This window comes from Streptopelia decaocto, assembly GCF_964273445.1.
Source record: "Streptopelia decaocto genome assembly, chromosome: 5".
In the NCBI taxonomy this organism is placed as follows: Eukaryota; Metazoa; Chordata; class Aves; order Columbiformes; family Columbidae; genus Streptopelia; species Streptopelia decaocto.
Window position 1 is genome coordinate 26,827,133 of NC_138659.1, and position 16,734 is coordinate 26,843,866.

The 16,734-nt window shown below is 44.6% G+C and overlaps 1 protein-coding gene across 2 annotated transcripts in view; it reads left to right on the forward strand.

The window, feature by feature from the left end:
* DDAH1 (dimethylarginine dimethylaminohydrolase 1) overlaps positions 1–16,734 on the forward strand; it is a 54,833-nt gene that overhangs the window by 26,496 nt on the left and 11,603 nt on the right. The window contains exons 1-4 of one of the 2 annotated variants that reach the window (XM_082052451.1): positions 2,341–2,412; positions 12,888–12,987; positions 14,156–14,229; positions 14,833–14,952. In XM_082052451.1, coding sequence (XP_081908577.1) covers positions 12,897–12,987; positions 14,156–14,229; positions 14,833–14,952 — 285 coding nt within the window. In that variant the 5' untranslated portion in view covers positions 2,341–2,412; positions 12,888–12,896. Of the gene's footprint in view, positions 1–2,340; positions 2,413–12,887; positions 12,988–14,155; positions 14,230–14,832; positions 14,953–16,734 lie in introns of those variants that run through there. The other variant, XM_082052450.1, reaches the window with a different exon arrangement.

Sequence of the window (16,734 nt, forward strand, 5' to 3'; positions counted from 1 at the left end):
ACGTGGGGCTATGTGACTAGCAAGTTTTAGGGCATCTTCATTTTTTCCAGGATGCCTGCAGGAGAGGCACTAAGGGCTTGATGCTGCAGTCAAGGGCAGTCATTCTTGGGCCAGGTGCTCCTGGCAGTTTCACTCATGCTTGCCACATGGTGCTGGCATCATTTCCTTCCTCCCAGGCTGGATGACATGGCATACTCACAGCTGAGACCTCTTGGTAGGGCTGGAGCTTTCCTGGCTGGGACTGGGGTCCTCGGGGAGGCTCAGCCACCCTGTGCAGCAGTGACATTCTCCTTGGTGGGGCAGGAGCTGCCAGCAGCCGAACTCCAAAACAGCTGCCCAGGGAACTCAGAGTTCAGCTCCTCAATGGCAGGAGCGCATTAAGTAATTTTCATTTAACTTTTCCACAAATGAACCCCACTCCAGCCCAAGGCTTGCCTTTTTTTTGCAGGAGGTTCTGCAGGTACCCTGGGCTCTGGCATCATCTTTGTCTGGGATTGCTGCAGTAACAAGCTGTCAGGTTACTTCTACACCTCTGATGGTGTTGATAGCATTTGGTGAGGTAATAGTTTCCATTATAAAATAGAAATTTCAGTGTTTCCTTTTATTTCTGTATGGCAGTGAAGTTACGTAGTAGTGCACAGAGAAAGGAAAAGCCATTAGGCTGGCTATAAAGTAATGCTAGAGTCTGCTGTATCATCGACTCGGCTGTTTTTCCATCCTCCCTATTCCCACATGAGTCTGGAAACAGGCTGCTGTTGCTTTGTGTCAGTCAGTCGTGCTGCTGCTGTTTGCTCTGTGTCATGGTGGATTTGGGCCAGGCTTCTGTCAGGCAGGTATCACCCCAAATGTGTGACCTGTTGGGAGGATCACGGCTTCACCACGTCCCCCAGAGTGGTGCCTCGTGCACATGGAGCTGGCGGCGGGCGGGAGGGCAGAGCTTGGGTGCTTGGGTATGTAACCCCCCGGGAGCATCGCTGCTGCTCTGTGAAGGGCACTGGCTTGGGTGCAGTGAAACACGGGCACGTGCTGCCTCAGATACAGGAGGTGTAATTAGGAAATGTAGGTCATTAAATTCAATTAGCCCAGTACAGTGCAACGGGGAAGAGTTCTTACAGGATTTACTCCTCCTTCAGAGCAGCTCTTATCGAAAAGTACCTTAAGTGAAACTCTAATTTCTAAGGTGTGTTTAAAAGCCTGCAGAGAGATATTTCCCTTCCTAAAGAAACTGTTTGCAAGACAAAGTAATCAGATATCAAAGAATCTGCGGCGCCGTGCCCCATGGGTGGGGTTGCTGAGCGAAGCAGAGGGTCAGTTTGAAAACGTGCATCTTATTGAAGGAGCGTGATTGGGTTCAGAGTCTCACACCTAAAGCATCTTTCTACTAGAAGGGCTTTAATTAAATAGAATCTTTGAACAGTTACTTTTTACTTAGCTGTTATTTTGCTTTTCATTTTTCCCTCTGTCCCTGTGCATTACAAATAAGTATGTTGCTTTCCCTTTGTTTACTTCCATTTGTATTTTATGCCTGTGCAGTGGAAAATGTTTATGCAATAGCGAAGTGCAGTACTAACCAACTTGCCTTAAAGGAGTTCCTTTGGCTTGTACCTCGTTAATATTTGTTGCATAGATACGACTTTATAGATCAGAGTTTGTATGTGTGCCCTGTTTTTTTTTCTGCATGAAACATCACTGTATGAAAGACAGGTGGCTATTTCCTTTTTCCAAGCATTTAATTGTCTTGCATAAGCAAGAAATTAACATTTTTTCAGGACTTTTGGTGATGTATCACCTATATCTGAAGTTGATGCTCGATCTCAGGGTGGATGAGTGCCTTTGACAGCAGTTCTGACAGTGGGGTTTTAAAGCAGCTTTGGGAAGGCTCCTGTGCTCCTTCTTCCAGGCCAAGGCCATGGTTCTGTGTCTTGGTGGGCTGTTGTCTCCTCTTGAGTAGTAGAACTCAATGCCATCATGCAGGAGGTTTAATCACCATAATCTTCCTGCTCTATAACTCTCTGGTCTTGTGACTTTACTGAACAACAGCATCCAGAGCCCCAGAGACATCAGTGAGAGGAGGCAGGGAATGAGCAGGCTGGTTTAAAAGTAGGAACCGTGTTTTGTGAGGATCATGATAATGTGACCTACATTACAATGAAGGTAGTCTGCCTACAGTTATCAATTCTTTTAAATGAAATATTGCCTGTAAGTTTCATGCCTTAAAACTACAAAAGGCAAGAAGAGAGCTTGTACTGTAATCCTTCTGTCACTAGAGGCGCGGGAGGGCGAGGGATGTCCTGGCAAAGCAGCCCGAGAGGCAGCATCGTCCCTCTCTGCATGTGCAGGGTGTGCAGAGAGCGTCTGGGGGGACAGAGGCTCTTCTCAGCCCGGCGCTGTGGGCAGCTGCCCCAACACTTGGTGAGCTTGCAGGGCGCTACATGCACAAAAGTTTCTGCCTCTTAAAAGGTGTGATTATAGAGAGACTGCACCAGCTACTGTATCTTGCTCGTGTTCTTCGTGTTTTTGTGCTTGCTGCTTTATTATCATTTCCCCCTTATGACTGTAAGCCTCAAATGGGAAGCCGGTGCAGAAGCAGGACTTGCAAAGCTGGTGCTTTCTTCACATTTGTCAGTTTGAGTTTAAGGAACTCATCCAAAGATGAATAACTGCATATATTGCTCATATTACTGCATCTTTTTCTTCAAAGCTTAAGAATTTGTTAGAACTTGTCAGTATAGTATTAGGCTGCTGAAGGGTATTTTCAGGCTGAAATGTCCCACCTAGCACTGTGATGGCCAGTTTGTTCAATAGATGACTCCCACTTTGCTTATTTGTATTGAGATGTATTTTTGACTACTTAAAACTGTTAGTGTGTTTTCAAGGATTTTAATCCCATTTCATGTATACCAACAAACTTCCATAATACTACTGAGATGACACTTTTCTTACCCAGCAGTGGAAATTATGCTGGAACTAGTTAGAGGACAGAAAATGGTCAGAATTTATACTTTCTGCCATTATTGTTGTTATATATGTCTAGACACTTCAGGGCACTCTTGCAGGATGTGTTAGCATAGCTAAAATAAGACAGACAAATCAACTTCTCTGCAAGCATGAATGAAACCTATTATTAGAGGAGAAAAAATGCTGGGTTAGTATAACCTCTGCCCGTGGGGCCCTTGTTATAAAATAACATGGGAGCAACCGGATGCTCCTCAGCAAAAGGCCAGTTATTGAGTGAATTCAATGTGAAGAAAAATGTTCTCTTTTCCTGTGACGATGGTTGTTGCTCCTTGAGCTGGGCTGGCTCCGGGGGGTTCTGGGCTGGCGCCCGCTGGAGCAATTACTTCTTCTCCCTGCCTGTCCTTGGTATGTGGCAATGGGGGACCTGGTGGTGACTGGGTCTCCTCTATGGCTGACTGGATGGGACCAAATCTTCCTGATGATGATCCTCAGGCATTTGTGCAGCTGAAATCTGTAGGTTGGTTCCCATATGCCTTAGAGAGGTGATGGGAAGAGTTCAGAGTGGGGTGGGATGATGGTTCACTGCTGGGATGGAGCTGGGTGGGAGCTGCTTTTCAGCAGTATCAGGTTAGTTAATATAAAATCAGAGCTTCTAAATCCCTTTCTGAGAAGGAGACTCACATGCTTTTCAATGTTAGAAATTAGGAAATTAAGAGTCCTCTTGGCACAATGACGTGCACGCAGCAAGATCGGAAGGCAAAAGCAGGCATGCCAGCAACTTGACCATTAACTGCAAGGAATCTAACAAAATCCATATTGATGCAAAACAAACTCTCTTGAAGATTTTTGCAGAAGTTTTTTATATTTAGTATGGCTGATATAACTAATTGGTGGAGGGAGGAGATTAATTGCTGAGCTGCAAACTCAAATGAATTTTCAGACCAGAGGAAGATTGATTAGGCGCTAGGGAAGCTGGGAGGAACTCATACCGTTTACCACTATGTGCAAATTGTGAGCACCCTGTTCAAGAATTTACAAAACCCCAAATATCACTGTTGAGGTGTAATTATTTTTCATGTCTTTAGTGTAGATTTTCCTTTGAAAAGAGTTCCCTACCTTAAAATAAGCAGAGTATTATCCTTGCCAAAGATCTTTCAGCCTCTTTAGAATAGGGCATTTAGATTACTGGGGACAAAGTGAGTATCTTGAATGCTCTGTGTCAAGGCATGAACAAACGGCACAGAAACAGGAGTACAGTACAGAGTGAAACCTGACAACTTGGTGTTAAAGGAAAGGAATGCTACTGTCTGGTTCGATTGTGATCAACTTATCTTCAAGTGGGTTTATTAGCAATTTAATGGAATATTGGTTATTCAAGAGCCATAATAGCCCTGGTTGAAATGTCCCTTCTGCGCGGTTTTCCCATACCCTGTGGAATGAGCAGAATGTGACAGTTGAGCTTTCAACAGGCTTCATGAATTTTAAATACTTTTCAGCTGTGAAATGGGGCACATGGCGTGTGGTCAAGGGTGGACAAGGAGCTGGCAGCCGCTGGGGGTATTATGGGATATTGAGTGTCTGGGAGATAATGAATGCTTGGCTTATCCAGGTGCATTCTTGGCCCGCTGTGCATGTCCAGGCAGAATGGAATATATTTCTCTGTCCAACACTTAACAATTGATCATTTTGTAATTGTAAGCAGAAAGTATTGAGAACGTTACTTTCTCAGCATGCCTGTGTAAGACTTAAATTTCATGTCATCGTCTTTATCTGGCAAAATCGTCACTGTTTTTCTGTAACAATGCATTCATGCGGCTTAAACTTTTCCACTAACCTGATTTTATGCTTAGTGGATCTTAGTGAGCCTTTTATTCTGGTGACTTTAAATCTCCATCTTTTTAAGCATGCTTTTTTTTTCCCCCCCTGTGAATTTTTTTATAGCCAGTGGAAATTATTTCCACTTGCTGTGGGCTGAAATTTCAGCCCAACTTTTTGCAGCAAGCGAGCAGGTTGCTGGCTTCTGTTCTGTGGGGAAATAGTGTCCCTGCATTGTAAAGGTGAAGTGGTGGCTGAGAGGAAAGGGGAACCCAAGCATGGTTTACTGCTGGTGAGCTGCACAGAGCTGTTCTCTTGTGCTTTGGTTCTGCTTAGCTATTAAAGCAAAATATGTTCCAGGATAGCCAGAATAATTGTGGTTTTAACTGTGTGAACCTGGAGGAGAAGGTTGCTGCTTGACCCCTCAAGACCTGCATGGCTGGAGCTTCCCTCCTGCATGGCTGAGAAGCTTTTCTGGGACAAGAAGCCCCAGAGGCCACCTGCCACCTTCTGATCCTCCTCCGTGTGCCAGTCCCTCTTTGTGCTGCCCCTGGTCCAGCTCTTTCCATGTTTCCCCTTCCCCATCAATCCCTAGTGATGCTGTACTCACCCTGACCTCGGGTCGCTCTCTAGGGGCAATGGCCATTTGGCACCAGGTTCATCAGCTCTACACACACAGTTTGTGACTATTTCAGTAGTCAGGCAGTAAGTGGGTTTGGATCCATAATTAGAAGTGTGTGTACAATAACGAATGGAGTAATTGTGTGGCCCTCTCTGAACTGCATGGTTCATAAACTGCCCAAACGGCCAAAAGCTGTGCTGGCTTGGTGCAAGCTTTGGGTAATGGCAAAACTGTCTCAGAGCTGCAACCTGAAAGTGTTAGTGTGTGATCTGTGTAGCAGGAGCAACTAACAAGTTATCTTCTCCTTGAGGACATGGCTTGGGAATATTGCAGTCTTCCTTCTTGGCCCTTCTGTGGCCTCATTTAATGAAAAATGCTTGAGGATAAGCCATGCTGCATGCAGGCTGGGTGGCAGGTCTGGCTGAGCAGCTGGAAGGAGCACCGCATCTGCCAGCTGAGACTGGCGCTGGCTGCTTGCTGCTGGGTACACAGCACAGCCACTGAGGCACCACAAGTCTGGCAGATGCTACGGCACAACTAACCCCACTCTTTGTGTAAGGACCTGGCCTGGAGCTCTGTGTCAGCAGAGACCAGCAGGGTAGGATCAACTGAAACCCCCAAAAAGGGTTTTCTGCGTGTTCTGGTGTAACGCTGTGTTTTGTGTGGTGCACAGCGTAGTTTGATGAAATTGTGCTTGGGTCACTCTGAACCGAGCGGTGTGGATGCGACTTGTCTGGGTGCCTTGGGAGAAGCGCATCCACCTGCACCATCCAGACGTGTCCTGCCCAGCAGCTGGCAATCTGCTCTGGGACCAGGCTGCTGCTGGTCTTCACCTCCTCTCTCGTTCCTGAAAGAGGCAGTGGGATGGACACAAAGGGCCCGAGTGGGTGGAAAGGGGGATAGATTGCCAAAGCAAACTGGTCTGTCAGCTGGCGGGGGTGGGAATGGCAGGTACAGGACATTCTTACCAGACTGTGCTGGCAGCTGTTTGTGGGACAAAGCTGACCTTACTTGTCTTGCTCTTAACGTGTTCTTAAAGTTTGATCTGCATCAAATAGCCGTGCTGGAGCATCTTGTTCTTCCTTTCTGACCTCTAAGAGCCGGGGACCTTTTTGATATTGACACTGAGAGCAGGAGTCAAACTCTGTTACAATCCACATTCCACAAAGTTCTGAGATCAATACACACAAGGGTGTATATCTGACATACTAAAAGCAAGAAAACCACCAGTAATGGGTTTTTCTTCTCAAAACCCTCAAAACTCTTACAGTGCTGCTTTATTTTCTTTGAAGCCTCTGCAAGCCCAGAAGGGCAATGCTTATTGTCAAGAGGAGACAGAGTTTCCTCATCTCCACACATAGCAGATTCAGACAGGCAAGAACCTGGATCATGACCAACACTGGTATCTGGTTTTGAAAAACTGAAGTCTACCCTTTTCTGGCCCTGGGTTTGTCCACCTCTATTTATAGCCTTCACCCAGACCCTTGCTGAAAAATGCATTATATATTGACAGTGGTACTTTGTGAACTCAGAGCTAATGGCTCCAGAAATAGCCACCTCAGAGATATCATAGTCTAACTTCTGCATATATTAAGTCTGACATTTGCTTTGCACAGCTATAAATGACAGTTTAAAACACAATGAAATGGAGATTGAAACCCAATGGTTGTGATTTACTACACCAGAGAAACTGGTGGATGGAACATTGCAGTAGACAGTGCAGTAGTGTGTCTTGGGCTGGGAGTCCTTTTTGCTAGGGCTGTGGTCGGTCTCCAGAGAACTGAGCCATTTGCACTTAGAGCTGAGCTCGGCTGCTTTAGAAACCTCATTTAATCTCCACCTCACTGGATGGTCTTCTGCACTGTGAATCTCTCTGCATCCTGTCATTCTAAACAGGTTTGCAGACATCTTTCCCCTTTCAGCGAGTGCTCAGAGGAGAAGGTGGATGGATAATTGCAGTCATTAGGAGATGCCTGATTTGGTACCATCCACAACTTCTGCTGAGCCCCAGCTGTGCCCCTGCCCATGGGGCGTTTGGGAGCCTTGCTGGCGCCTGGCCCACGGCCCCCTGCCCGGCCCTGGCACCCCGGGGAAAAGCCGCCCTGCTCCGAGCAGGGGTGAGCCTGTGGCTTGCGAAATCATTTCCCTGTTTCCACTGTCCTTTGAAAAGATAATTTCCTTCTTACTGTCAATAACGTAAATCCCATAACATGGTTAGCGCACAGAAGATCAGTAAATAATTCAGGAAGCAGCCTCCGTTTAGAGTGCATCAAATACTAATATAGAGAAGGAAAAATCCCCGCACATCAGTTACAGTAATTGGTGGAAGGCACCGGTCCGGAGGGTAATGAGCTCCATTTTTAAAGCATGAGGAAATTAGATTCTTATAAATGTCAAACGTACTTATTGTCCTCTTTCCTTGAAACAGAGCTGAGCTGGCTGGAGCCCATTGTCTCTCAATCAGCTTTGCTGTGGATTAGACACATCCCATCTCACACCAGGAATGTGCTTATTAGAAAAAATATCGCTGCACAAAGCATACAAGCTTTAACACTCAACTGATGTACTAATGGGTACATGTACAATAAACCCCAATATCGTGTTACAAACCTTAAGCTGACCTGAGATAATACGATACAGAAATCTTAAAGGATACAGATGAGTGTTTTCTTTGTGTGGTACAATTCTGACTACCTGGGATTTTAGTTTTCAAATAAAGGAGATAAAGTGAGGGAAGGTGACTTTTCCTCTTGGCTACTTATGAAAAAAGCAAGCCATAAGTCTTCTTCATAGTCAATGTGCTTGTAATCAGGTCATGTCCAAATACTTTGTGTGTTTTACTGGTGTCTCCTGGGTAACTGTGGCTTCACAAAGGACTTTCTCCATCCACCTTTTTTCAGTTCTCTCCTGGAAAAGAAGGCAAGTGGTGATTATTTGTTCATACATCAAAGCTAGCTCTGTGAATTAGTCTTTCATTCATTATAAAGTCTCACCAGTATGTTTTAAGGCTCCACGCTTCAGAAAAAGGGATATCAGTTGTTTGGAGAGGATAAAATGTGAGGAAGATTTGTAAAATCAAACCCCTTCGCTGCATCCCTATTTTGAACTTCTTACTTGAGGATAACAATCACTTGTCCCTCCTTAGCTGGAGACTGTATCTTGTTTTCTGTCTGGGCTAGGAGCTCTGCTGGGGAGTGGCACAATCCTTTCTTAAGGAAGACTTAAGGATGGAACCAAGCTCTCAATTCTGTTTTGCAACAATGAGATATAGACTCAAGCTACTTTTGTGGATTTTACCACATACTCACCCAAGCTCAGAGTGATTCAGGACACTGTTTCCAAGATGGTCGTGTGTCAAACACATACCATGGAAGTGCTACATTGGGGACAATACTCAGGACTGCTGCAGGATGGCTTTAAAGATTATGTGGTGGAGGTAATGCAAGTCTGTGGTATCCTCTGTGCAGGAAACTCAGTTATATGCAAGCAGATGGGCTCTTTATTTTTGGTTTTGTTTTTCTGGAAACCTGTATTTACAAGTTCTTTTTTTTCTGGTTGCCATTTTAATAATGTCAAGTCTTCCCTCCAATCTTCTCTGCCTCATTTTATGCTCAGTTTTTCATTTCTGCTTCTAGTGAACAAATTTCCTGGTGTTGCCCATAGAAAACAAACAGTAACTTGAGACTGCTGTTTTACACAAGCGATGGATATTGAAAGATATTGCTAGCATATGTTGCCAGATGTGCTTTCCAATTAAAACTCCAGGAATTTCTACCGATTGCTTAAAAACCCTGCACAACATTGAACCGTATACTTCAATCCATTAACACCCATCGGGGAAAAAAAGATCCAGCTATTTTATATGGCAGTCATTTTATTTATTTAATTTTGGTTTCATAAGTTAAAATGAGCTCAACTGTTGGGGAAAAATATCTTGATCATCTCATAAATATCCTCAAAGCCTGGAACAATCACAAAGCAAATTAAACTAATGTTCTGTGATTTTGGACAACTTTTAGTTCTAATAGCTTTTCTGTGCTACAGCTGCATCAACCCCTGTAAAGTAAATAAAGAAACAATTCAAGGTATCTCTGACATACCCTGGTGGTTAAATGGTAATCAGCAGCTGGTGATTAAAACATAGATGTGACTCAACTCACGAATCCAGAGTCAGCATTTACCTTCTAGTATTCTCATTAGCTAGACACTTCACTTAATTGGTGCTTTAGCACAAGTGTTATTAATTGGCCATTCTGGCCAGGGGGTGAGAGGTGATGTTGCCTCTGCACCTGCCTCTCCCTGGAAAGTTCTGCGGTGCCTTTGGCTGCGTTGGCGTCGCTTCTCAGCATGGCACAACATGGTTGCAACGCTCAGGTACGGAGTAGGCTTCCCACCTGCTAAAGCCCACACCTGTCTGTGTGACTGGTGCTTGTTTGCTCTGGTCACAGGCGGATCCACCTTTGGGCTTTTGTACCCCCTAACCTCCTGCACATAGTCAAAATGTGTGCTGCTTTTCTTCTCCTCTCAATAATTTGCCTCCTTCTGACCATTAAATTTATTAGAGCCATTAACAAATTTTCCAGCCAGCACGCCCAGCTTGCTTGCGATGCTTGTTGCACAGTTTCTGGCCCCGTTAGGTCTGCAGCAGCCTTGCAGCACATGAGGGACCTTCACGTCTTATATGGAGGCTGCCCAGGTCTTACCTCTTTACTCTCTTAGATGCTCTTCCATGATCCAGAGAAGCTTTTGCTTTTGGCTCTCCCCACAGAAAGCGGGTAGGGTGACCCTGTGCCACAGTACCAACTGCAGCTCTGCTGGTGCTCCAGGCTGGTGGAGAGGTGGTATTGGGAAGGAGGACAGGAACAGTAGGTGCTCAGCAAGGGCAGCCATTGGCTCAGCTTCTTCTGCGAGCCCAGGCAGCTTCTGCCAGGAGCACCTCATGAGCAGCATGCTTCCTGAAAGGGCTTTCTCTTCTCAGCATCTTCATCTTGGAAGCTGCTGTAGGTGGTGGTTTAACTGGAGATAGGATCACCCAGCCTGTTGTGTGGTCACCTGTTTTTTCCTGTGGTTTGGCCTTCTGCCTTAACCCCATCTGATGGGTGTATTTATTTATTCTAACTGCCTGTGCCTGGTGTACTTGGGTATCAGGGTGTCCCAGTTATGAGTTGGCTTGTCTGCTTCATGTCTGCACAAAACAGTGAACCTATGTGTTCTTGGATAGGGCAGCTTTATAATTATATAATGCCAGAACTCTATTACTCCGTATTAAGCAGTTGTTTTCTTCTTTGGGGTGCTATGCTCTTAAGCACGTAGCACCTGCACAGTAAAAACCACTGGGCTTCACAGGCAAAAGAAATCGTTCTGCTATCAGTGCACGGATGTTATGAAATGTTGCTGTGTTTGTACAACAGTCAGTTTTCCAGTATTAATTCAGCTGTTTCCCATTTATTTTTAAAATACCACATGGGTCTATTCCTCCTTACAAACCTAATTTTAAAGATCACTGGAGGTAGAGCAATGAGACTAGGAAAGATGAAGCCTTAATACTACTAAGCTTGGAGACTCTTGAGTGCCAAGTTTCAGCCTGAAGTCATTTTAGCATCAAGTGAAAGAGGAGCAAAAAGTAGTGTTAATAATTGTAAAGGGCGTGCTGCAGGCTCGCTCCAATCTGCGTGCCAAAGCCTTAGATGGGATTTTGTGTAGAGAGGGCGAGTCCCTTGGTCTTGGAAAGCTCCTGGGTACAGTTCTGTGTTGCAGCCTAACACATCAGTGTTCTCTAGGTGGCACAGAGACCTGCCTTTGTCCCCTTCAGTTTCAGACTGAGGGACTTACTTTAACAGTGTGCTTGTCCAAGGTTTTTTCCATAAAGTGGCTGGAGAGCAAAGACATGCTAGAGAGAAAGAAGAACCTCCAGAAAGCAGGTCAATCCTTGGATAAGGTGATGCCCCCAGTCTGTCCCCTATAGACCTGTACCACCTGTCCTGGCAGCCCATGGAGACCTGCTCTTGCCTTTTTGGCCTGGACTTCAGGGTTAATGGGATCACTCACAAATGCTATGTAGAGGAGTCATGGAAAATGAGCAGGGAAAGGGGCATTAGGTGGATCATATCTGCCCTGTCCCTTATTCCCTGAAGCCAGCACTGCTCTTGGGAAGGTGTAACAGCCAAAGCATGTGCTGCTATTGCTCTGAGGCTGCTGCAATGAGGATGAAGGACTAGTCACCACCCCTTCTTTCTCTGTCACGACAGGTGTAGTCTTGCAGAACCCAAGAGCGGGGCTGCTAGAGTTGCTTCTGTTGGTATATGATGCTGGAAGATGAGTACCTTGTCATCTGCTTTAGCTTACTGTGTTTCTTCTAGGAATGCTTAATTTATCACATTAAATAGATAAATGACCTGTGGGATGTGCGAAAATCAGAACTGCCTGACAGGTCTTCTCTGCGTCTTCCATGTTTGTTAGTGTTTGCTGGATTCCTCTGGTTAACCATGGTCAGGAGGTTTCACCGAACACGAAAATGCTGCTGTGTAGGATCAGGTTCATGGGTTTCTGTGGGTGAGCTCATATTTATGTTGCCATGCTGCAAGCTGTAGTTGTAAGCTCCTGGTGAGTGATGGGTTGCGTGTAGGTGCTTCTTCTGGCTTCTGAGGCATCAAGATGATGGTGCTTGAACATAGCGAGCATTAGCCCCTGTCACGGATGGCCGATGATGCGAGCTCCTATAGAAATGGGCTCTGTTCCAGGCATCCTCAGCAGCTCCCACTGGGAAAGAGGAAACCTCCTGAAGCTGCGTTCCCCACTCCTGTTCCGATCTTCTTTCAGCAGCCCCGGGCTCACTGCCCACGTGCGGCTGTCTGCAGTGAGCAGTCAGCTGTGCAGCGTACAGACACGAAAGGTCTTCTAATTCTGTAGCAAGGTAGCTCAAAAATGCAAGGGGAACTAGTGCTCAGTAAAGTTGTAAATCTATAAAGAAAATGAACACTTACTCATTTGGGGATTTTTTTTATTTCTTTTTTCCCCTGACTGAGGAGGGGCTTGGAGTAGAGCTGCCACCTCCATGGCTGGTAGAGCCACATCTTGTGTCTGAGCAGCACAGGAGGAGATATCACCCCTCTGCTGGTGCTTTTTCCTGTTCAGATCCAGGAGACAGGATTTGCAAGAGAGGCTATTACTGTGCAGACAGGCCGGATTTAACATGTGCTTTGGACCCCTCATCTGTCTCCCTGGATGCTATGTGGTTCCCGTGCAAAGGCAAGAGCCCAGTCATGGCTGCTCAAAAACCCTGTCCCCCCCAGATCACAGAGGCCTCTGGAGGGAGTCGGGGAACCGCAATGGGCAGGGACATAAAGGACCCTGTCATCCATCTTGCTAAAGGCACATTAAAGGACTTTATTTTTAAAGGACTTTTAATTCTTATTACCGATATATATTTCTGGTAGGTTTTTTTAAGTTTTTCAATGATACAATATATTCTAAACAACTTTATTTTAAACAGGTTGAAGCCATGAAGAGAGCACTAGAAAGTCTCAACCTCAATATAGTAGAGATGGTAGACGAAAATGCAACCTTGGATGGTGGAGATGTCTTATTTACAGGTACAGTAGTAGTGAATTTGCTGTTTACATATTCTGACTGCCTGGAAGACTGTGTGTTATCTGTCATCTGTGTAACAAAATGTTGTTCATGCAGTTTGTTAAATCAGTTGTTTACTAAATGTCACTAAGGTAGCCAAGAAATGCATTTTCAATGCAACTCTTGATGTCCTGCCTAATACCTGAATAAATGAAGCAGCAGTACAAACAGTACAAAGAGCAGCACTGTGCATACAAATTTTATTTTAGCTTGTAAAATGCCAATAAGAAAAATGCTTTCAGTAGTCAACTGCCTGCAGTTGTTTCGTATTTCTCATTAGAAGCAACTACGTTAACTAGACTCATTTTCAGGACCTGTAAAAGCTTGATGCAGATAATTGTCACTAGTTTAATGAATTAAATGCAAAAAATGCGTTTTTAGTTTATGGAGGAAAGTGGTGAAGTTGTCTGCCAGATGTCATATGCTATACAGTTTAAATGCATGGTTGACTTCAAAGATGGAAGATACTGTGGTTTTTATGTCATTAAACCCATTAGGTGTTTTCTCTCATGGGCTGCGCACACGCCTGTCTCCGCCTGTGCTGAATGAGCCAGTTTATTTTGCTCAGCATCACAGCAGACGGGCTGTTTGCCTGAGCTCTCCAAGGGGAAAGAGGGGTCTCAGAAGAGGCAGACCGGGAAGGGTGGGCTTTCCAAGGCACTGCAGACCCAGCACTGGTTTTCTCTGGAGCTGCAGGATGCTGGCAGCTGCAGAGCTGCCTTTGAGACCGGAGGAAATCTCAGAGGGAGAGGGAAATGGCCAGCGAGTGCTGTGCTAATCCAGCCCAGCTGTTCTCTTTCCTGACTCAGTGACCATTGCAGAGCTTTAGAAGAGGCAGCTATTTATGCTTCTGGTGAAATGTGTCTTCTGGAAAAACATAATTGCTTTAAATCATCAGCTCGCAATTGCAGGTTGCATTCTTCTATGCTGAATTTTCAGTTTTACTACTCAACTTGAGAAAAGAAGGATAGAAAATTACATCCATTGAAACATTCCTTCAGAATGTGCGTAAAGCCGGACTGTTTTTAAAATGCGTATGTTCTGAAGAAGGAGCTGATGTGGTGACTTTGTTTGAATGGCTTTAAAAATGTTATTTTTTTGCCCCTCTTTTTTTTTTTTTTTTCATTCCAGGCAGAGAATTTTTTGTGGGTCTTTCCAGGCGGACAAATCAACGTGGTGCAGAAATTCTGGCTGACACGTTTAAGGTTTGTAGATTAATTCATGCCACAGGTAATACAAGCTATCATCCACTGAACCAATTTAAAAATCATACTGGCCAATACATTTGTCATACTCAAGTGCTTTATTTAGGACTTTTTTTTTTTTTTAAAAAGGGTACAAGTTACTGAAAAGGTTTGAGCATCCTGTAAAGTGAACAGATGCTGAAGCTGGATCTGAAATGGAAGATTGCTGCATAGAAGTAACTTGGATAGTGGGAGACTGTTATTATTTGAGAGCATATCAACACTCATATTCTTAATGTTCTTATGTATCAGCAACGTGTTCTTGATGCTGGTCCCTGGAGGTGTTTTATGTACATACTGTTTAATTACACATTTTAGTGTATTTCTTTACAGTTGCAATAATGTTACTATTTGAAACATGTTCTGGATTTTACTCTAGTGCACCAGACAAGACAAACTGGTCCAGAGATGTTTGTCATACTTAAACGGTTGACAGTGTGCCCTGGGATATGTTGCTATTGTTAATTTGCAGAGAGTAAAATTAATTACGGAATATCTCAATATAATTATGCAAGTAGGACAATTTAAAAATATTTACAGCAACCATTCTTTGCTCCCATACAGGATTACGCTGTCTCCACAGTCCCTGTTCATGATGCTTTGCATCTGAAGAGCTTTTGCAGCATGGCTGGACCAAACTTGATTGCTATCGGATCAAGTGAAGCTGCACAGAAAGCTCTCAAGGTAAAGCACATAAGAAAATTTTCTAAACAACATACTTGGTTTTTTGTTTATAATCTCTGATTAAGAATGCTGGAATTTTAAAGTATAAGGAATGTTTATATCAGGCAAGAGGACAGTGATGTTAATTCAGCTTTAGCTATCTTCAGGAAATAAATGGATTATACAGGTTAAAATGGATTATGCAAGTTTTTACTTACAGTTTTGTTGACTAAAAAGGTGATGATTTGTTGATAGGAGGGAGGAAGGAGATATCATCAGAGCAGTAGGAGATGTTTACTTCAGATGTTGCCATGAGGAAATGTGACTGTTCAGGTTGCCACAGGGGAAGTAAAAGTTTTGGCATGAAGAAGGAGGGAAGGCGGTCTGATCCCCATTGCAAAGGTGACCTGCGCCCACATTTTGCAGTGTAGGCTTTCTGCATAAAATCAGTAACTCACTCAAGCCGCAGGGACCAGAGTCCAGGACTCCCCATCCCTCCTTCCTCTATCACCTGGCTGCAAAGTCAGGTTCCTTCCTGGTTGTGCTTTTTCCTCCCTAGTCCCATGAGGGTCTCACAACAGCATGGTGTCAGCAGAAAGGAGAGAAACCAGTCTCACCCCAGCCCTGCTGGTAATTTGAGTCTATGAACACTTTCCTTTAAAGTGGGAGGTGTGGGTTTGAACCCTTGGGCTCAGAGACCTCCTCAGCCTGGGTCTCCTTTTGCTGGCAGACTTGTGGACCAGAAGTCCACTGTGTAGCAGATCAGGGCTGTACTACCACCATCATCCTCAGTGGGAAGGTGTTTATTGCTGCTGTAGCTTGGGCTGGGCTCAGAGGCTTTCCTGCTTGCTGGTGGTGACCAGAGAAAATCTACTTAATTAAGTTTTTTCAGAGATGTGGGCACAGAGACCGCTGGAGGCCCTGAATCTTGTTATGCACATTGGCAAGGAGGCAGCTCACCTGAGAGATCAGCACCTCCACTCCTGCACCGTGGCACAGCTGCAGACACTGATGCTTTGCAGCAGAAACTTTGGCTGGGGCACCAAAACAGCAAAGTGCAACTGAGACTTTACCTGAAGCAAAGCTTTGAGGGACTTTTTCCCCATTGATAAATTAGGACCTACCATGCTGCTTTGTTTGGTTTGAGGTGCAGGTGAGCCTGAGCATGTCTGAAAGCATCACAGCTAAGTGTCTTACATGTTTTTACCAGGACTGGCCTTCAGAGGTTAAAATCTACTTTTCAGTGATGGCAGCAAGTCCCAAATTTTCAGCTTATATTATAGTTTTTTATTTATGGGTGAAAGAATCACTAAGTGCAGGCCTTGCTCTTTGGCTTTTTAGAAGCCTCCTTGATGTAACATGATCCCCAATGCATGGGGGCGCCAGTTGTGTGTCCCTTATAGTAAGTGACAAGGGGTGGAGACAGCTCTGCTTAACTAGTGAGAAAGCTCTCTGAAGTCTGCTCAATTTAAATGCAATTTACACAACGTGACTTGTCTCTTGCACTGATTCTAAAGCACAAATTATTTTAAAGAACAGCACTATTATCAGTGCCCAAGGCACTGAATCTGTGCCAGGCAGAACGTTTACAACAGAGATAGTATGTAATTCTGAAATCAACATCCCTGGCCCCCAAAGAGTTTAGGAATCCATCTTGCACATCTTGTACAGTTCCTTGGCTTCAGTAAGCTAGTAATATTTATTACTTTAAAACATCCTTAAATATTTGCAAGATGGAGACCTGAGAGATTTCTTGTCCTTAGTGCCATGCTGCAATATTTTATTGCACATTTGCATTTCAGA